The sequence below is a fragment of the Alternaria incomplexa genome, assembly GCF_024043165.1.
Source record: "Alternaria incomplexa strain BMP 0042 chromosome Unknown scaffold_10, whole genome shotgun sequence".
Classification (NCBI taxonomy): Eukaryota; Fungi; Ascomycota; class Dothideomycetes; order Pleosporales; family Pleosporaceae; genus Alternaria; species Alternaria incomplexa.
In genome coordinates, this window is record NW_026249859.1 from 482389 (window position 1) to 502455 (window position 20067).

At 54.4% G+C, this 20067-nt stretch overlaps 9 protein-coding genes across 9 annotated transcripts; 3 read left to right on the plus strand and 6 right to left on the minus strand.

Moving 5' to 3' along the window:
- Positions 1-772: 772 nt before the first annotated feature.
- On the plus strand, positions 773-3483 carry J4E90_007040 (uncharacterized protein; the record flags this gene model as incomplete). Its single annotated transcript, XM_051436581.1, has 3 exons — positions 773-784; positions 843-2061; positions 2108-3483. 3 exons carry the CDS (start codon positions 773-775, stop codon positions 3481-3483), a joined length of 2607 nt encoding a protein of 868 aa, XP_051289327.1.
- A 316-nt stretch (positions 3484-3799) lies between these two features.
- J4E90_007041 (uncharacterized protein) lies at positions 3800-4576 on the minus strand (the record flags this gene model as incomplete). Its single annotated transcript, XM_051436582.1, has 2 exons — positions 3800-4431; positions 4540-4576. The coding sequence occupies 2 exons, from the start codon at positions 4574-4576 to the stop codon at positions 3800-3802; spliced, it is 669 nt and encodes a 222-aa protein (XP_051289328.1).
- Positions 4577-5011: 435 nt separating this feature from the next.
- On the plus strand, positions 5012-7330 carry J4E90_007042 (uncharacterized protein; the record flags this gene model as incomplete). The annotated part of the gene is made up of 2 exons (XM_051436583.1): positions 5012-5244; positions 5293-7330. The coding sequence occupies 2 exons, from the start codon at positions 5012-5014 to the stop codon at positions 7328-7330; spliced, it is 2271 nt and encodes a 756-aa protein (XP_051289329.1).
- A 351-nt stretch (positions 7331-7681) lies between these two features.
- J4E90_007043 (uncharacterized protein) lies at positions 7682-8589 on the minus strand (the record flags this gene model as incomplete). Its single annotated transcript, XM_051436584.1, has 2 exons — positions 7682-8362; positions 8446-8589. The coding sequence occupies 2 exons, from the start codon at positions 8587-8589 to the stop codon at positions 7682-7684; spliced, it is 825 nt and encodes a 274-aa protein (XP_051289330.1).
- A 285-nt stretch (positions 8590-8874) lies between these two features.
- Positions 8875-9725, minus strand: J4E90_007044 (uncharacterized protein; the record flags this gene model as incomplete). The annotated part of the gene is made up of 2 exons (XM_051436585.1): positions 8875-9504; positions 9588-9725. 2 exons carry the CDS (start codon positions 9723-9725, stop codon positions 8875-8877), a joined length of 768 nt encoding a protein of 255 aa, XP_051289331.1.
- A 382-nt stretch (positions 9726-10107) lies between these two features.
- On the minus strand, positions 10108-14178 carry J4E90_007045 (uncharacterized protein; the record flags this gene model as incomplete). Its single annotated transcript, XM_051436586.1, has 1 exon — positions 10108-14178. One exon carries the CDS (start codon positions 14176-14178, stop codon positions 10108-10110), a length of 4071 nt encoding a protein of 1356 aa, XP_051289332.1.
- A 1529-nt stretch (positions 14179-15707) lies between these two features.
- On the plus strand, positions 15708-16373 carry J4E90_007046 (uncharacterized protein; the record flags this gene model as incomplete). Its single annotated transcript, XM_051436587.1, has 1 exon — positions 15708-16373. The coding sequence occupies one exon, from the start codon at positions 15708-15710 to the stop codon at positions 16371-16373; it is 666 nt and encodes a 221-aa protein (XP_051289333.1).
- Positions 16374-16789: 416 nt separating this feature from the next.
- On the minus strand, positions 16790-18237 carry J4E90_007047 (uncharacterized protein; the record flags this gene model as incomplete). The annotated part of the gene is made up of 3 exons (XM_051436588.1): positions 16790-17642; positions 17695-17793; positions 17864-18237. 3 exons carry the CDS (start codon positions 18235-18237, stop codon positions 16790-16792), a joined length of 1326 nt encoding a protein of 441 aa, XP_051289334.1.
- Positions 18238-18682: 445 nt separating this feature from the next.
- On the minus strand, positions 18683-19312 carry J4E90_007048 (uncharacterized protein; the record flags this gene model as incomplete). The annotated part of the gene is made up of 1 exon (XM_051436589.1): positions 18683-19312. One exon carries the CDS (start codon positions 19310-19312, stop codon positions 18683-18685), a length of 630 nt encoding a protein of 209 aa, XP_051289335.1.
- Between the last annotated feature and the right edge of the window lie 755 nt (positions 19313-20067).

Genomic DNA, 20067 nt, shown 5'->3' on the forward strand with positions numbered 1-20067 from the left:
TGTGTCTGTGTCGTGTCTGTGTGTAGGCCATGGTGATAGGATGCGCACAGAGTACGGTGAGATGGCATCGTCATAGTTTCGGCTGCTTAACCGCAACAACGCATAGTCCGTTCTGTGCCGTGTTTGTTCGCTGTATCACTGTGTCGTCGGTCGCTTTCAACCAAGGCGGCGTCTAGTGACACCTGACAGGAGAAGGGGTAGCCTGGCAGCGGACAACGCTCGATTGACGTAATTGTCGTACCGCATCCAGGACGATCGCTAGCGAGGCTGGGAGCTTGGCAATGCTCTCTCAACTGGATTCGCGCCGCATGTCGCGAATCATAAGGTTGCTTTTCCGCCAGCTCGGTAATTTCCTTGGGCCCTTGTCGCGCATCCTTCACATGAAGACGCGTTTCGAGCCGGACATGGGTGGGTGAAAAGTCTCACTTCACCTCACGGCCACGCCGAGCTGCATCACCGCCACGCAGCGAAAAGGCTTCCGCAATTGAGGCTGGTGATGCAGCCCGCAGTGAAGTGTCAGGGTCCAGAAGCTGGATGCGCTCCGCTAAGCTGAAGGCGTTAGCGGGCTGGCTCGAGTCGCGCGATAGGACCGATTTGTGGAGTGTGCTTGGACCACGACGTCACACTAGAGGCTGGTGGACTCCTTGTATCGCGCCCGCAGTCCTGTTTATTTGTATGCAGTCCTAGAGCCTCCTCATTTCCTAAGAAGCATCTTCCCTTCGCGACTCCTTCACTCCTACCCCACGGGCACGCGACTGCCTCGTTGCCCAGCATGTCGTCCACCGTGAGTCCCTCCGCTATCGCGACAGCACCGCCATGAACGTGCGCTAACCATAACAAAGGGTGGTGAAGTTGGCAAAGCCCAGCAAGAATCCTCCAACTCCCTTTCCAGTTTGGTCTCCACCCTGGTGCCGACTGCCATTCTTGCGCTCGCCTTTGTCGTCGCCTTCCTTATCGCGCGCAAATACTTCCGCCGAGTCTATGCGCCGAGAACCTATCTCAACCACCTGGGGCAGCAACGACAGACGCCTGCACCAAGCGGAGGCTTCTTAGGATGGATAAAAGACTTCAAGAACCTCAAGGACGAGTACATTCTCGACCACCAGTCCATTGACGGCTACCTGTTCGTGCGCTTCTTCAAGGTCCTCATCGTCACCTGCTTCCTGGGATGTCTTGTCACATGGCCCGTTCTCTTCCCCGTCAATGCGACTGGAGGGGCAGGCCAGGAGCAGCTCGATCTCCTCTCCATGAGTAACGTCAACCCCGAAGGCAAGAATGTCAACCGCTACTACGCCCATGCCGGAATCTCCTTCATCTTCCTCAGCATGGTCATGTGCATCATTGCCCGCGAGTCCTTCTACGTCGTCAACCTCCGCCAAGCGTACCGTCGCTCGCCATGGGGAGCCAGTCGCCTGTCTTCGCGTACCATTCTGTTCACCAATGTTCCAACGACCATGTCGCAGTCTGCTCTCTTCGAGATGTTCCCCGGCGTCAAGCATGCCTGGGTCGCCTCCAACACGAAGGAGTTGGACGACTTGGTCGAGGACCGTGACAAGACTGCTATGAAGTTGGAGGATGGCGAGAACCAGCTCCTGCGTGAAGCCAACATGAACCGGATCAAGGCCGAGAAGGGCAAGAAGCACTTCGTCGCTAGCGACGTATCTGATGGCACCAAGTGGATCGACCCCAAGAAGCGACCCACCCACAAGCTCAAGTTCCTGATCGGCAAGAAGGTTGACACTATTGAGTACGGACGATCACACCTTGCTGAGCTCATGCCCAAGATCACCCAGGAGCAGGACAAACACTGGAACGGCCAGGGTGAATTGGTCGGAGCCGTCTTCCTCGAGTTCGACACCCAGAGGCATGCGCAGGATGCCTGGCAGATGATGCAAAGCAGCAAGACCCGACCTGACAAGAAGCTCAAGGCACGCCAACTTGGTATCGTGCCCCAGGAAGTTGTTTGGGGCAATCTGCGCATCAAGCCCATGGAGCACCTTGCCCGCTGGGCAGTCGCTACCGCCTTCATCTCTGTCATGATCATCTTCTTCGCAATTCCCGGTAAGACCCATTATGCACATTCACAGAACTCAGCTAACGTATCCAGTTGCCTTTGTCGGTCTCATCTCCAACATCAACTACCTGGCTGACCGTTTCTCCTGGCTCGAGTGGATTTTGGACATCCCTCAGGTTATCCTGGGTGTTGTTACCGGTCTCCTGCCAGCTGTCATGCTTGCCGTACTCATGGCCCTGGTGCCGATCGTCTGTCGCTTGATGGCCAAGTTGGCCGGCTACGTTACATGGAGTCAGATCGAGCTCAAGACCCAGAACTGGTACTTCGCCTTCCAGGTTGTCCAGGTATTCCTTGTGGCAACCCTATCCAGCGCCATCACATCCGCCATCAACCAGATCATCGACAACCCCGGCAGCGTGCTCACTCTGCTCTCTACAAGCCTGCCCAAAGCCTCCAACTTCTACATCAGCTACTTCATCCTGTTGGGTCTCTCATCGGCTGCCGGAACTCTGCTCAATATCGGAGGCTTCGTTGTTGTTGTGCTCCTGGGCCGCATTCTGCCTGGCAAGACACCTCGCAAGATCTTCGACAAGCTTACTAAGCTCTCGGCTCCATCGTGGGGATCTGAGTACCCCAAGTGGGTCAACTTGGCTGTCATTGGTATCACCTACTCTGGCATTGCACCTCTTATCCTCGGTTTCGCTACGATCGGCTTTTCCCTTATCTACGTTGCCTTCAGGTACAACTTCCTTTACGTGTACGAGACCAACCTGGACACCAAGGGCGAAGCCTACCAGAAGGCTCTTCGCCAGCTCATGACCGGTATCTACCTGTCTGAGATCTGCCTGATTGGTCTGTTCGCTATTGCCACGGCCAAAAACATCCAGGCCGTCGGTCCCTTGGCCATCATGTGCCTGCTCCTCTTCCTCACCCTCGTCTTCCAGTTCACTCTGAAATTCGCCCTGAAGCACGAAGAAGCTCGCCTGGCCTACTGTGACCCGTCCCCGGCCCACGGCAGCGTCACCAACGGCCACCACGAGGACGGCATGCACACTCAGAACGGCGAGAAGGTCCACACCACCGACGCCACCCCCAACTACGCACCCAAGGCCACCCGCATGCCCGGCTTCCTGGCCAAGATGTTCAACCCCGAGAAGAACTCGATCCACAACCTCTCCGCGTCCCTCGACCAGTTCTACCACCACCCGCAAGAGCCCTTGCCCATGGAGATCCAGAAGCGCGCCTTCTTCAACCCCTCCGTCACCAGCCCCACTCCCGTAATCTGGATCGTCAAGGACGACATGGGCATCAGCACGCGCGAGATCAGGGACACCCAGAAGACCGTCCCTGGCCTCGTCATCACAGACGAGCAGGCTACCTTCAACGAGAAGGGCAAGGTGTACTGGAAGGGTGTTGAGGACGGCCACTCGCGCGAGGCACCCGTCTTCGACGAACGTATTGTGTACTAGTGGATGGTCTTCTTTCATTTCAGCTAATGACGATGGAGTTCGATACCCAAAAAGGGATGAGACGTTTTTTCCTTGACTTGTTTTTGCGGATGAGCAGAGCAGCGATGGCGAATGAGGCGTGTGTTTTCAATTCTATAAATGAGTACCCCTGCTACTTTAGCTATATAGTTCCTAGTAATGATTACTGAAATGCGTATTCAATCTGGAGATCTGCCTGTGCGCCTTGTATGATGATGATGCTCAGTGGCTCTGCGTAATGAATGGTGTGTATTGGGTATCATGCAACTATGCTCCTCACTCGATGGTGATGAAATTTTCAAACCGCGCCTGCCCTCCGCTTCTCCAGAATCTGCAGCTTCAACCCTTCAGCCGCGACCTCGGTCTCCAGGACTCTTCCTACACCCTTCTTCCACGTCTCCTCGAGCGTCTTGAGCTCAGCACCCGCGCTATCCTGCTGCGACCTCCTCGCCATCTCCACCTCTTCTTGCTGCTTGCCCAAACCCGCCAGCTCAGCCTCGACGCCCTTGAGTATATCCTCCAGCTGCGAGTTGCCCACCAACCACGCGTTCTTCCCGAATTTCTCCAACAGCCCCAACTGCGTCAGCCTGCCCTGCACATACTCCGAGCTCGTGTACGCCTGCTTCAGCGCCTTATTCCACCGCTCCAGCAGCTCCGGCCTCTCCTCGTCGCTCGTCGGGGTCGTGCTCTCGGGCGCATCGAGATCCTCATAGCGCTTCAAATCGACGCCCGACAGCTTCGACGTAGGGTGATCGTCGAGGCGCGCATGCTCGCGCGTGATGAAATCGGAAAAGGTGGGTGTGTATTTCGTGGCTGCTGGTATAAGCGCGGGATGCATGTCTGTCGTGTCTACGCCCGCGGCTCTGATATCGGCGTTGATGGCATGGCGAGCGGCGACTAGGCTGGCAGCTGAGAGCTCCGTATCGACGTCTAGAAGTGGTTAGCGAGGCAATACGGGGGTTATCAGTCCAGATGTCGCGCGTGACTGGGCGCATCGGACATGGTTGCTGTGTTGGGGCAGGAGTAAATTGGACGTACAAGGGAGATGGTCGTAGGATTCCTGGATGAGGGGCATGAAGGGCAAGCGACGTGCAGCGGGCCGGGATAAGGGCGAGGTGGATGGCAGATGGTGTATTGGATGCGCAGGTGAAGTGGAAGGGTGTCGCGAAACTAGAGAAGCAGGCCTGCACGGGTAGATTTAGGCACTGATCGCGTCCGGGCTCCCCGCCAACCAGACGGCGAGGAACCCCGCAACGTCATGCAATGCAGGTGCCAGGCGCGACTGTCAAGCTTCGCGCTGCTGTGTGGCCAGAGGCGATACTTTTCCTGCCCTGTCTATCTCTCTTCCCTGCTAATTGACTCTACTCCCATGTGCAACCCTCTACACCTACACGTCTGGCACGCGTAGCTCCCGGTGCCAGCAGTAGCGTACAAGAACCTCGCAGCGCGCCCCGTCCAACGGCTTCCAGCTTCTTTCCGCACACTTCCGCCCAGACCTCTCTTCGCGTCCATGGCGCGCTCACACATCGCAGTCGCACTGGGTGCGGCCCTTGTTGCCTCGTTGATTATCGCCCAGCTCGTTATCAACCTCGGATTCCCCGTCGTCGACTTTTGGCATGCGCGCCTCGATCAGACGTACAGCGGAGCCCAGCAGGATGTCTTCAATAGCGAGAAGCAGGATGGAGGGCAGGCTGGCGATGCATCTTCGTACCTTGTCGGCGTTGGCAAGGCGGATATCACTGGGTAGGTGGCGAGAATATACTGGGTGTGAATGTACTAACGTGGCCACAGTCCCGTCGTCGAGCTCAACATGATGGGCTACGCCAACTCGTCGCAAATCGGATCTGGACTCCGCCAGCGCCTCTACTCCCGCGCCTTCATCGTCGGCAACCCGGACGAAGCCAGCGAACGCTTCGTGTACCTCGTTCTCGACACCCAGTCCGGAGACACTGCCATCCGAAATGGCATCTTGGAAGGGCTTCAGGCCATGGGCTCCGAATACGCTGTATACGGGAAGAACAATGTCGCCGTGACTGGCACCCACAGCCATGCCGGACCGGGAGCCTGGTTGAACTACCTCCTCCCGCAGATCACGAGTCAGGGTTTCGACAAGCAGAGCTATCGCGCGATTGTGGACGGAACGCTTCTGTCTATCAAGAGGGCGCATGAAGGACTTACCCTGGGAACTGTCAGCGCTGGCAGTGCGAAGATCGCTGATGCGAACATCAACCGTAGTCTGTTCGCCTACCTCGCCAACCCCCAAGCAGAACGCGATCGCTATACAGACAATGTGGACAAGACCATGACACTTCTAAAGTTCACGAGAGCCAGTGATGGAAAGAGCATTGGAATTCTGAATTGGTTCCCTGTCCACGGCACCAGCATGCTTGGAAACCAGACGCTCATTGCTGGAGACAACAAGGGCGTGGCGGCGTACCTGCTGGAGAAGGACATGGAGGCCAATGCGGCCGACTCAAATGCTGCCGAGGGCTTTGTGGCAGGCTTCTCGCAAGCTAATGTCGGTGACACGACGCCTAACGTACTCGGCGCCTATTGCGAAGACGGGTCAGGCCAGCAGTGCCGACTCAACGACAGCACCTGCGGAGGAAAGAGTCAGGACTGCCACGGTCGTGGACCGTTCTTCGGCCTGGACGACGGAGGCCACAAGTCCTGCTACGAGATCGGTAGGCGTCAGGCCGAGGGTGCCAGGAGCATCTACGACTTCAATGCTTTCACGCCTATCTCCGGCAAGGTCCGCTCGTTCCACACCTATGTCGACTTCTCCAACTTCACCTTCACCCTCAGCAATGGATCCGTCGTCCACACATGTCCCGCAGCCATGGGCAACTCCTTCGCAGCCGGCACATCCGACGGCCCCGGCGCCTTTGACTTTGTCCAAAACGACCCCGGTGCGCCCTCGAATCCCTTCTGGAACCTCGTCGGCAGCGCCATCGCACCACCAAGCAAAGAGCAAAAGGAGTGCCAGTACCCGAAGCCCGTCTTACTTAACGTCGGACAAGCCAACGTACCATACCCCTGGTCTCCAAACATCGTCGACATCCAAGTCCTCCGAGTCGGCCAACTCGTCATCATCGTCTCCCCCGGTGAAGCAACAACCATGTCCGGCCGCCGCTGGCGCGAAGCCGTCCACAACGCCCTCATCTCCTCCGCCATCGCCACCTCGCCCATTGTCGTACTAGGCGGCCCAGCAAACAGCTACACACACTACATCGCCACGGTAGAAGAATACGGCATCCAACGCTACGAAGGCGCTTCCACCCTCTACGGCCCCCACACCCTAAACGCCTACATCAACGCCACACTAACATACCTCCCCTACCTATCCGACTCCTCCCTCCAACCCCCTCCGCCCGGCCCCTCGCCCCCGGATAACCGCGACAAATCCATCTCCCTCATCACCGGCGTCGTCTATGACGGTGCTGGCTTCGGCCGCTCCTTCGGCCAAGTCACAACGGACGTCCTACCCACATATGCCCGCGGCGCCACGGTCTCCGCGACGTTCGTCGGCGCGAATCCGCGTAACAACCTCCGTCTTGAAGGCACGTTTGCGGCTATAGAGAAACAGAGCAGTGATGGTGATGGTGGGGAGTGGACGCAGGTTAAGAACGACGAGGATTGGGAGGTCGTGTATCAGTGGAAACGCGTTAATGGGCTTACGGGGACGAGTGATGTTACTATTAGCTGGGATACGGGGATTATGGGAGTTGAGGCGGGGAGGTATCGGATTAGGTATTATGGGGATGCGAAAAAGGTTGGGGGAGCTATTGAGGAGTTTGAGGGGGTCAGTGGGGTTTTTGAAATTCAGTGATGGGGTGTGATGGGTTGGTATTGTATATGAATGTCATGTGATATGTGGGGATGGGGAAGGATGGTGTAGTTTATACCCGGTGTTGGTCAGAGAATGAATGATTCACATGCTGCTTCTCAACTTTGGACGTGTGACAGTATGTGTCAGAGAGGAATGGGGTGACGTGACATACGATGTTCGGTCAGATATGCCGTGATTATCATAATCTGACATCATCGCGATTGCTCGTATCTCTGCTTACGATGGGATTGTTCACTCCTCCATGCGATCTCTTAATCCTTCTTCACACTTCGTGACGAGTATTGTCCACAAATACAGAAGCTTTCCTTGTCGTTCATCACACCGTCTGTGCTATTCCTCGTTCTCAAACTCCATGTCTTCATCCTCAACCTTGATGAGTTGTCTAATCGGTAGATCACGACTTCCTGGCCAGCCTGTCATACCAACCTCCTGCTCGATGACCTGGTGTGAGCCACTATGCACTTCTCCACTGTTGTCCTCCGCCCTCCTAAGAGCCTTCTGCATCCTCCTAACCATCACCCTGTCCTTTCCTTGCTCCCTTGAAAGCAGTTTCTCCAGAGCTTCAACATCGCCGTCGTTGTTACCGGCGGCGCGAGCATCACGTATGGCGTTCTCGCCCTGCCGACATGCTTCCTTTAGTTCTTGTTCCAGGCGTGCTATATCCTCTCTTATTGCTATTATAGTACTTTCTCGCTTTGTGACAAGGGTCGGTTCGGGTTCTTGACGAGGAGGAGAAGGTTGTGTATTCAGTGCACCCGCTTGTGAGCGTGCTCTAAGTTCTGCTATCATCTTGCGGGTGTCAGAGAGCTCTTGCTGGATCTGAGAATCCCGGATCTCTTTTTTGCCCGGCTGATAGCTCATCGCCTCGACTTTTCGTTTTTTCTCTGCTAGGCGCACTCGCTTTGGTGGTTGCTGGGGGTCTCTCGCTCTGTGTCTTCGTTTGCGCGCGGAATATGGAATCTCTCGAAGTCGATTGCGGGCATTCTCTCGTCTATAGGACCTAAGAGTCGTCTATTAGAGTTGTAGTTAGTATATGCATTGGAAAATTGTAGTGTGTCATTCGGTGAGCTGATTAGTAGACTAAGTGAACTCACCTCGCCAGATGGTCCGGCTTTGGGAACAACAGTGGGATTGCGCTCCTCGAGGTCTTGCTCCTGCTTTAGTGGTATCCAGTCTTCGAGCTCGTCATCCTCCTTCTCATCCTTGACTTGCGTTGCGTACTGCTGATAACGTTCCATGATAGCCAGGTCGCCGTTGCGAGTTAGGGCTGAAGTGGTGTGGATAATTCCAGATTGGAGAAGCGGGATGTTGTGAAGTTAGCTAGCGCGCACGTGGCGAAGTTCACGAACGGGGGATTAGCGAAGTGAAGGTGAGTGCGCTACCGAGAAGGTACGATAACGATTGGACACATCGCGGGTGACTAGAAGAGAACATCTCAATGCAAATTTCAAGCCATGATAACTTCTGTATGAGAGCTTCGCATCACTGTGCAGCTTTTCGCATATGTCTTGCGTTGCTCGCTATCATTCATCCTCCATCAACTCTTCATCCTTGATGAAGACTCGTTCCGCGACCTCTGCATCCTCAAGTATCTCTCCTTCCTCAAGCTCCTCTTCACTCTCCTCAGACGGATATTCCTCGAAACCAGTAAAGCGGTATAACCGATCCGCAGCCTCGCGCAACCGCTCTTCAGCCTTCCTCCTTTTTCTTCCTTCCTCTTTCAGCTTCTTGCCCTGATTCTGTAGGCTAAGATTCAACTCTCTGTTACGAGCCTGTTCAGCTGCAACGTTGACCCATAGTTGCCTTATCACTTCCTGGTCTTCCACGTCTTTCTTGTGCTCGATGCTGTTGTTGTACGCTTCAGCGTTGCGCTTTGTGGTTTCGGCCTCTTGCTGCATCTCCTCAAGTCTCTTCTGCAGTTGAAGATTCTCCAGTAACAAGTGCTTGATAGTGCCAGGCTTCTTTGGAGTGGTGATAGCCGCTTGGGTGAAGATGAGGTTTTTCTCAATGTCCTTCATTCGCTGTGCTGAGAATTCTTCGTGAGCCTGTCTGAGCTCCGTTTCGAGACGTTGGATGCGATTTTTATCCTTCGTTGTCTGTCTAACTCGTTTGGGTTTCTTGTTGATCTTTCGCTGGGTGGAGATCATGTCGTTCTGATGATGTACGATTAGCGCATGCCATCAGATATAGCAGTGTACTGATTCTAGGAGCTTGCCATACAAGCAGGTGCACTTACGTGATCGATTGGCTCGACTTTGGGAACGACAGCGGGGAAGCGCTCCTCAGAAAAGCGCTCTTGCTTCACTGGTAGCCAAATCCCGAGCTCATCATGCTCTTCTTTGATTCGCACCCCGTGCTGCTGATGCGGATTCATGGTCGTAGAGGCGCCGTTGTGGCGGGGGATTGAGGTGGTGTGAAGAAATCAAACTCAGAGGCGGGGTGATGATGAGGTGAGCGAGCGCGCACACGTGGGAAAGTTTTTTTTGATGAGGAAGGAGCGAGGTGAAAGTGAGTGCGTTGCCGAGGAGGCGCAATGACGAGGACACATTGGAGGCAGGCGCCAGCGCAAGTGACGAAACCTCGAAGTCTGCAAATGTCCACGATTAAAAGAGCACACCACAATGCGGAGTTCTAGCCATGATAACTCAATGCTTTCGAGCGCGGTGTAGACCGGTCCCCCAACCCACACCATTGCGCCAACCCAAAAGAAACTCGTGATATCATCCCACTACCTAGGTACCTCCCCATCATGACCACTAATCAACAGTCCCCCACTGCGGCGGCCCACCCTCAATCTGCCTAACCTCCTTCTGCCTCTTAACATTCCTCTCATAATGCTCCTCCTTCTCCTTCAACATCCGCCTCTCCACCCCAGCCCTATGCTCCAACTCCTGTTTCCGCTGCTCAATCATCTTGCTCTCAGCCGCCATAGCCTCCCTCAATTTCCTCTCCTCTGCACTCGCCCGTGCAGCGGCAGCATCGCGCTCTTGCTCTTGCACCAAGTTATGCCAGGCTACTCGTTCAGAGCGCTTCATACGTTCCGCCTCTCTTACGCGGTGGACTTCGAATTCGTGTTTTTGCTGCTCCAGGGCGGTGTAGTGTTGTGTTGCTTTGGTTTGTAGTTCCAGTTCGACGGTTTGGCTCTCGCGCTTTCGTCGGAGGATGTCTTTGTGGCTTGTCTCTTCGATCGTGCGAGTGTGCTCGAACTTCTCCTTTTCGTGGCGGATGGAGAGCTCGTGTTCCTTTTGCTTGTCTACGAGTTTGGCGATCGCGGGTGGGATGCCTGTTGCTCCAACGGGTTGGAGTGCCGACGAGGAATAGTAGACTGGGAGACAGGCTTTGTCGCGAAGGAGATCGAGTAGGGCCTTTTTTACGGGAGCGCGGGCGGGCGTAGCGATCAGCTCGACGTAAGAGTAGGGTGAGTAGTGAAGGCCTGAGGCTGCGTCGCAGTAGTCGTGTGCTTCATCGTTGAGGTCTTGCCATATCTCTGTCTCTAGCAGAGCCTCCGTGATGGGAAGGGCGCTGTAGGCGTTGTCGAGCGCGAGGATGACACTAGACTTCTCGTTGCGAGCGCGGAATTTGGGGTTCACGCGCTTGGATAGGAGAAGACGCAGTAGCTGGCGAAGCTTCGAGCGATGCGCGGATGTGGAGACCCTTGCGTTCAGACATACCTCCCCAAGGACATTTCTACCGCCATGGAGACGGGATGGGTAGTTTGGATCATGAGCATGCTCCAACAAGGCCTTCGTGACCTCAACGTTGAGTTCCCTAGCTGACTCATGCAAGCTGCCGTCATTCGCTAGCGAGCATGGCGCTAGTATCTTCACTGTGGCTTCCCCAGACACACTGCTGCTAGCGTAGAAGAGTGCGGATTTGTTCCAGACATCCCGAAGATCCGCATCCGAACCCCGCACGACTAGTGCATTCACTATCTCATGACGCCCCTCACGAGCGGCGAGCATAAGTGCCGTAGTCTCCGAAGCGGCAGAAAGTCGGTCAACGGATGCTCCAGCTTCCAAAAGGGCGGAGACAACGGCGTCCGAAATGCGCTTTTGTGGTTGAGCTAATGCCCAAAGCAGTGCGGGCACAGTTTCGGGTCCGCAGGACGAATGGAGAACCGTGGGGATGGTTATTTCCGGATTCAAGCCGTGCTTCAAGAGTAGCGTGATGAGCGCGCTATTGCGTGGGTACACAGTCATGGTGGTGATGAGTATCGGTGGCTTGTTATAGCCGACACCGAGCTGTTCAAGTATGCAACCGTGATCGAGGCATGACTGTATTGCGGCAACGACTACTTCGTCTTGGAGCTTGGAACTCAATAACGCTGGAACGACGACGTTGAACTTGGGGTTGTGACGCATGAGCTTCTCAAAGATGGTGTGACTGTGCTTTTGTGCTGCGAAGACGAAGCATGCCCCATCCGCCGTGTTGACATCCGCGTGATATTGAAGCAACAGATCAATCCAGGGCTCCGTATACTTACTATGCTCGTTGCTGAGGACGAGTCGCAGAGCTGCGTCGATGGCAGACTGTTCTACTCCACGGGCCAGTAGCTCTTGTGCCATTTCACCAATGCTCTCTTTCTTTCCTTCCAGCATCAACTTCTCGTCGGTGAACAATGTACGGAACGACCTCGTGACGTTAGATCGTGATGGTTGGTGACGTCCACTGAGTATTAATGCCATTAGCGAGCTGTTTCCTGAAGCTACCGCAACACTCAACGCTTCGCCATCGTTGTGACTCACAGATGCTCCTTGTCCCAACAGCAACCTGGTACTGGTTGTGTCATTTGTGGCAACGGCCTGTCGTGTCTCCGCGGCAAGGGCTTGGTCCAGAGCGTCTTGTGGTACTCCTAGCTTCAGTAAAGCATTCAGTATTGGTGCCTTCATGTGAGGATCTTCAATCGCTGTCGTGTACTTGAACGCGGTGCTTAGCAGTCTAGGGCTGGCAGTGAGCAGCCGCTCGATGATATCAATGTTGTCGGGGCCGCCATTGATGGCAATCTGTAAGGTCTGACTGGCTGGCTCTTCTTCAATTCCATGGTTCAGAAGCAAGTCAATGATCTCGAGTGTTTTTGAGTGTCTGCCCGCTCGTGAATCAAATGCTAGAGGTAGGGCTGCCGACGTCGCTGAGGAGTTGGGTCTAGTGTTGCAGAGTAGGCGCAGAAGAGAGATGTCGACTTGTGTCACTGCGAGCGACAAGGCTCTTTCGTCAACATTTGCACCTTTGCGAACGAGGTCTGTTATCAGGGCCCCATCCCGCCCAGCCGACGTGTCCGCAATTGCATTGACTAGAGCTTGATCAACACCAGGACCACTTGCACCGTGCTCTAGTAATAGCCGCGCAATTTCACGTCGCTCCGATACCGAGATCCCATCAGTACGGAAGATGAGCGGAAACACGTTCGCTAGGGTCTCTGGTGGGGGGCGAGCGTTGAGAATTGACTTGAGTGTTCGGATATCTCGATTGACCACTGCAAAATGAAGTGCGCCGTTGTCGCCTGAATCGACAGGCGCGCCAGCACCAAGAAGGAGATCGATCAATTGAGTGTCTTTCTCCTTTGTGGCTTGCGTGAGCAATCGACCAAGAGGCGGACCTGCTGCGCCTTTCTTTAGCAAGGCATCGACTACGCGAAGTCTATCAGGCTGTGGGGTATTGGTCGGCAAAACAGCAAGCGCTGCTGTTGCATGCAGAGGGGCGATGGGGGTCTGGAGAATAGCATCCACCAAGCTCCAGTTTGAGTTTTCGACAGCCTCTCTCAGACACTCGGCATCGTCAGCGGTGGTTGGTACGCCATAGCTGACCATCATCTTCGCGCCAGCAGTGTCGTTGCTTCTTGCCAGACAGATGAGGAAGTCCGGTAGACCACGACTATCGGGAGGTAGCCCGCAGCAAAACAAGAGCTGTAGGAACTGCAGCGTTGCTTGTCGCGTTGGTAGCCTCATGGTAGTGTCGAGCGCATGTTGCAGGTTCGGTTCGTTAAGACGGATCGGGCCAGCGACCAGAGCGATGGCCAGCTTGTAGGCCTGTCTTCCAATCGCCATGTTGAGAGCGCTTGCGGAGTCGAAATTCGGGTCAGCGCCGTATGCTATCAGCAGAGATATGACAGCATCCGAGCCTTGCTGAACCGCTGCAGGTAAGCAAGAATTGATGATCTGAGCACGCAGTGGCTTTGGAGCTCGCAACAAGAGCTTGACGAAGTTCAGGTCATTCGATCGGACCGCATTGGCCAAAGCATTGGGGAAGTTGTTTAGATCTGCTCCGTGACGCAGTAAGAGGCCTATACTTTCTTGATCGCCGGCAGCCAGAGCAGCTTTCAGTCCTTCGTCCAAGGTCTGTTGGTCCGCACCAGAGGCGGCGAGAATGTTGACACCATCGGCTTTCCTCAGGCTTGCGGCCTGCTGCAAGACCGTGCTACGGCGGCGCAATGCTGTGTTGGCCTGATTACTCGATCTTCGCTTCTTGTCGATTGTCTCGATGATGTTCACTTTCGCGCCCAGAGTGAGGAAGGCTTGGATTAGGCCGGGTCCAGTCGTGGGACTGCGGATGACAGCGGACAAGGCTTGGTCGAGCTCCTCCTGCGAGAATTGCGCCCCATCCTGTCCCTTGTCCTTCTCTTTCGAGCTTTTGAAGATGCTCTTCAACACATTCTTGCTTTCGGGATTTTTGGCCCTCCGTTCAAGCAGGATGTTTCGCGCTTGCGAGATGTCCTCCTCGCTGACTGAGACGGCCGGCTGTGTTGGGGCCGGGAGGACTGCTTGGCGCTGTTCGACGGGGATGACGCCGGCATTACGAATGAGGTCTTTGAGGCTCACTCTTCGTTCCATGGTGTATCGTGGGATGATTACTATCGCATACCCAAAGAACCGAGGCAGCGTATTTCTAAAGAGGTTCTACATGAGGGCGTTGCGTAGTGCACACACGTGTAGGCTGAGGCGGAGCTGCGGAAAGAGCAACGACGCTAGCTCGATCCGATTCGGTGAACTCAGGGCCGACGATATGGCCGTCTCACTCGGATCATCACGACGCGACTCTCCGAATCTCCAGCAGCGCCGGTGATCTTAGATACAACACTGTCGCCGGAGCGTTGCTCTCGGTCTTCTACATCGACCGTATCCAACACGGACGAACACGCTTCCTGCCTACTCGCGTTTTGCCACAAGTGCTGACCTCGGAAACCTAGGGCAAGCCACCGCACGGTCTCGAACCTGGAGGTGCAGCCTGGCCTTCTGCTGGCCTTGCACTAATGCGGACCGACTCCTCACTTCTACGCAGGTAAGGTTTCTGTTACGTTCGACGTCTGGGGAAACGGGTGATGACATCCTGCCTGCAGGCGGCGAGCGGCCCACGTGAAGACCAACACGCGGCAAAAGCATCGCGAGACATCTCAACGACTGCGGCGTAGTTGGGTAGCGGTCGCGGTTGTTTCAGCGTGATAGCGGACGAACTGCACACGATATGTTTCCTGCCCCATTTCGGGCCGTCAGCTCATCCCCCACGTTTCAGGTTCTGTGGCAGGTTCTGCAGGTACCCAGGTACCAGTTTCAGCAACACTGTCTGCTAGTCACATGGAACTTCTGTCCTTGATCAGATTTCCCTGTAGCTACGCCGCAGACAGGGTGAGATTGCGGCTCTTCTGGAGTGGCTTCCTTCCCAAGAAAGCTAGGGTTCCTGTCGCCTTAAGTTCGACGACGGCGCCTCGTGGCGTACACGACGAATCTTACAACACAGACTTCGCAGCGCGCCATCGAACTTTGCAGGTTATATCGACGACCTATTATGATCTTCAAAATCTCTTAGCAGCTTGGCCAACATCGAAGGACCCACGGGTTGTTTGTGCAAACGTCGTCAACGCTCTTCTACCGCAAGGCTGGGATGCCTCGTTTCAGAAGACCGTTGGCTATACTGACTCGCGACACATGTGCCTACGCGAAACCGCACTCTCGCCCGACACCACGGCACTTCAACCGTTAATCCATGTACCAACGTATCTTGATCCTGTCGAAACACCAACATCGACCTAAGGATCATGTCAAACGTTTTGACATGTTATCACCCGCATTTGCAATCTAAATCCATGTAGAAGCTACCTGAGAAGGTCCGACGAAGGGATGACAGAACTTTATATAAGTCGTCTGACGTCTTCATCCAGGTTGGACCAGAGCAAGTGCAATTATCCAGCTTTCAGCCTTTCAGCCTCCTTATCTCATTCTTCATTCGATTCTTCGGGCTCTGGTAGCTCTACGTTCGTTCGCATACTCGTTAATTCTAACAACACCTTCTTTCCTATCCATAAGTTCAGGATACACAAAAGTCTTTCGATTTTCAAAAGCACTCGTTACCGACAATCGTCAACATGCATGCCTCACTCTTTCTCACGGCCTTTGCGCTCATCCCAATGGCCATGACCGCGCCTTCGCGCCTCCCACAAATCCATCCTCGTCAGAATTGCGACGATACCGCCAACACTACCGCGCCCACAGAGCCCGCGCAACCTGGAGCACCATCTTGCGACCTCAGCGGCATTCAGCAGCCCGCCTCTGCACTCCCACCACCAACAGCCGACATGTCTCTCGTTCTTGTCGCACTCGGCATGGGCACACAAAACTACACATGCAGCAACGCGACAGCCACACCAGCCGCAATCGGCGCTCTAGCCCAACTCTTCAACGCCTCATGCGAAATCTCATCCAACCCTACCGCTGGCACTGCATCTCTAGGCCGCGTCCAAGAATCCGCATCTATCGGCACACACTTCTTCCTCGACACTACTACTCCCGACTTCGACATCCTTGGTCTTGGCAACACGGTGGCTAAGAAAGTCGACGATACGCCTGCGCCCGATGCGACTAAGGATGTAAAGTGGCTTAGGCTCGAAGCGCAAACAGCCTCGACTAGTGGTGTCAAGATGGTGTACCGTCTCAACACTGTGGGCGGAATGGCACCGGCGACTTGCGATGGTATGACACCTGGGCAGGTGGTTACCGTGGATTATGAAGCGCAGTACTGGGTTTATGCTTAGAGACGGACGTCTCTGTTATGGTGTAATCTCAGAGCTGGCCTCATCTGATCTTTTATGAGTGGTCAACTACGACTGCAAGACGTTACATTTCTTTTCTTGGCCATTCGGTGGGAGGAGGAGAGGATGATTTGTTTTCAGCTACGGTTTCTTTCTTGTTATTTCCTTTGATACACACTATTTTGGGGAGGTGGATTTGCTTTATCGATTATGTAGGATATGTGAACAGCTCAATGTAACAACATGGACATCGCGAGTACAGTTCACATGTGCTTGCAGTCAGCATTTACGCGCTTACTAGAGCAGAGTACTCATGGCCACTCAGACATTTAACGTTTCAATTACTGTTAATCGCATTGAGTCGTAGGGGCATGAGACTTTCCATTAATCCAACTAAGGACCACGTCCATCAAACATTTTTAAGCGCTCGAGTAGATGAATCCCAACTGGTCAACCTCATCGCCCGAACGACCAAGGAAGCCAACAATACCCCGACCAGTCCCCGCAGTCCTCGTAACACAGTCATCCGTCTTGACACCAGTAGAAACTGTCTTCCCACCACTAGTCGTAAATAGCGCAAAGAAAATCCTCGTCTTACCATTCTTCTGACCCTGACACAGCTGCGCAGAAGTCAGCGTCTCGTCCGCAGCCAAAGTCAACGTAGTCGCCTCGCCACCAGTCCCACCATGCGAAAGCGTCTGTCCAGAAGCCAAGCTCACAGAAACAGAATCAACGCGCTCCTTGCCACGGAGCGTGATGGACGACACTTTCGGGCTGGCGAGACTGGAGATGGCGCTCAGATCATTGTACCACGTACCTTCTTCACCACCAAACACATCAGAGACGCTTCGGCGGGCATTCAGGCTCCAGGAAAAGTCGACGAGCACACCGTTGTGGTCGCTCAGCAGATCGCCATTCTCCTGGAGGAACATGTGGCCTGCGTAATCGAACTTCGTGGCCTTGAGCGTTACAGCGTCAGAGCCGCGGTACCAAGTCTTGTCGACGATCTCGCACTCGTTGGTCGTGGAGGGATTCGAGCAGAGAAGCGCGTCGGCGCCCTTGGCGGGTGGAACTCCGTTCTTGACGAGCTCGAGCCAGACATCTGTCATGCCGTTTGCGGTCTTGAAAACGTCGGGGATGTCGTCGGTGCGTGTGTAACGCGAGTTTGAGTCGCCGAAGACGACGACGGCGTTGCCGACGGAGTTGGCCTTGATGTAGTCGGAGACTTGGCGCAGGTTGGCTGCGCGGGCCTTGTTGTCGGCGGCTGTGGTGCTATGGAGGGTTAGTGGGTTGTCATAGGGTTAGACGAAGTAGGGTGACTTACCCGGCATCGGCGTGTAGGTTGTACATGTCGACTACTGCGCCTTCGGCAATCTTGACACGCATGAAAGTGAAGCCCTTGGGTGTGAGGCAGTCCGCACTACTGTTGACAGAGTGTTATGTCAGTGTCGTGTTATGCAATGTGTTTGTGCCATCGTTTGAGCTTGACTTACTCGAAAGTACTGCACGTGTTCCACTTGACTCGCTGAAATCCAGTGTAAGGATAGTTGCTCAAAGTGTTCAAGCCGCTGCCAAATGGCACTCCTCCGCTGGTAGGCGTCCTATATGGGTGATCGTCGTTGGCATATAGTGTGGCATGGTAGTTGAAGTCCTCTTGAACGTTGATGACACCGATATCGTATTGAGAGAACAACTTTCCAATACGGGCAGTGTTTGTTGTCTTATCACCGGGAACATCGTTACCGTTCAGGGCAGCAGGAAGACCAGCGACATTGAATGTGAGGGTGTTGAACGTGCCGGAGGTTTGGGCAATGGCGAGGGGAAGCAGGGAAGAGAGAGCGTAGACGGAAGCCAGAATGGAATGCATCTTGAACTGTGTTGAGGACTTGACAACTTGATCGTGCAGTCTGATCAAATTTCTACCAATGTAGGCTTGCTCTTAAGTATACAACGACTTTGATGTTGACTCGCAGGTGTGGTGCGAGATAGGTTAGGCTACCCTAGACGTCATAACGAATGGTAGGCCAAAGGGATGGCATGTGTGTTTACATGCTGCGCAGTGCACATATTGTTGCAGGCATTGATTTCGGAGGTTTACCGTTGCAGGAAGGACCAATAGCTCACAGGTCTCGGGTAGGTTAGCGTGCCCGAGATCAATGCGAGATCATCCGGGATCCCTGCGCACGTGCGATGGAGATAGACGTTGGGTGGCAGGTTACTCGAGCCTGCGATAGGAAATATAGAGTGAGACGGAGAACTGAGAAGCGTGTGCGATTGTCGTGGTTTGCTTCGCACACTGGCGGTGGTTGTGGTCATAGTTTTGCAGCACCGCGAATCTTGATCCACAGCCCCTCGACTGTAAGTAGCGGCTTGCCCTGTCGATCCCTCATCGTGGCTTTCATCCGCATTTTGTTCCCTGTGTCCCCAAGTACAATCGTTTCAATGCCGACAACACCAGGGCATAACACCGGCGCCAGAAGCTTCACGTCCATGGTGGCTGTGGCTAATCGGCCCTTAAGCACCTCTTGTGCCGACTTTCCATCATGAAGCTGGAGTCTCCAATAGTCTTCTCCTACTTTCATAAAGCCAAGGCCATGTTCAAGCACAGTATTGGCAACCAGGATATGCAGCATGGCTTCGTCCATGAGCGTCAATAATGCGCCACCGTGGCAGATGCCGGGAAAGCCGTTCAAGCCGGTTCCATACTTGATCAGAGATATCGACTTGGTGACTTTGGCGCCCGGCGCCGGCTTCTCGTACAGCTCGAGCCAGTTTCTCACGCCGTTGTTCGCGCGCATTGTGTCGCGACAAAATCGGTCCGTATCTTCACCCGGTTCGGTGCCTCGCTGGCGGTCACATGCAATCCAGCTGGGAGATGTCAGGTACGGTGTAGCCCATGTCAAAGGTGCAAAAGCTTCGAGATGTTCGGATGTTGCCGTCATGGTAGAAAGCGGAGAAGTGGTGTACTGTGTCCAAATCGCAACCAGTGCATCAGAATCTTCCTCTTTATCCTCATTTTCACACTATTCTCCTCAAATTATGTGGTTAGTAATGAATTAAGCGCTGATGGGCGTCCTTCTCTGAAAGGTAGGTTGCTGATGGTGTCTTTCCTATAACAGTTGCTCGTAAGACTGTGGCGTAAGGCTTTGGTGTGCTGCGCAAAAAACCGCCGGATCAGAAGCAGGCGGCAGCAGCCGAGGTAGAAATATCAGTCATGCGGCTGATTTTGCCTCCTGCGCGACGTCGTGAAGCCAACATGCTATGGATGGAAAATGGCAGCATCGGCAGTACTGTACTGGATGATGCAGGTGGTCGAGTGTGCAGCACGCAGGAGCAAGCTGCCAGGTGGAGGCGCGCAATCTTAGCGCGTGTCACGAAGAGCGCTGGCTGCAGCTAGCACTTGGCCTCTTCACCGTCCCACAACCGCCATCGCGTGTTCGCCTCAGATGTCGGTCTTCCTGTAGTCGGCGACTACGCTTAACAATACTCGATTGGCACGCATGCGCAGTCTCCGACATTCTGAAGGCCTACAGATGGCGATTGCGCCACAACAATGCGACATCCTACCCATGCTGGACTGGGCTATCTCGTTTCGGTAGCGGCACATACCACATTGCCTCAACCGGCATCAGGCTGAGTAACTTAACAGATTGCTGCAGCGAAGACTCAGTTACTTACCCAAACTAACGATTACTAT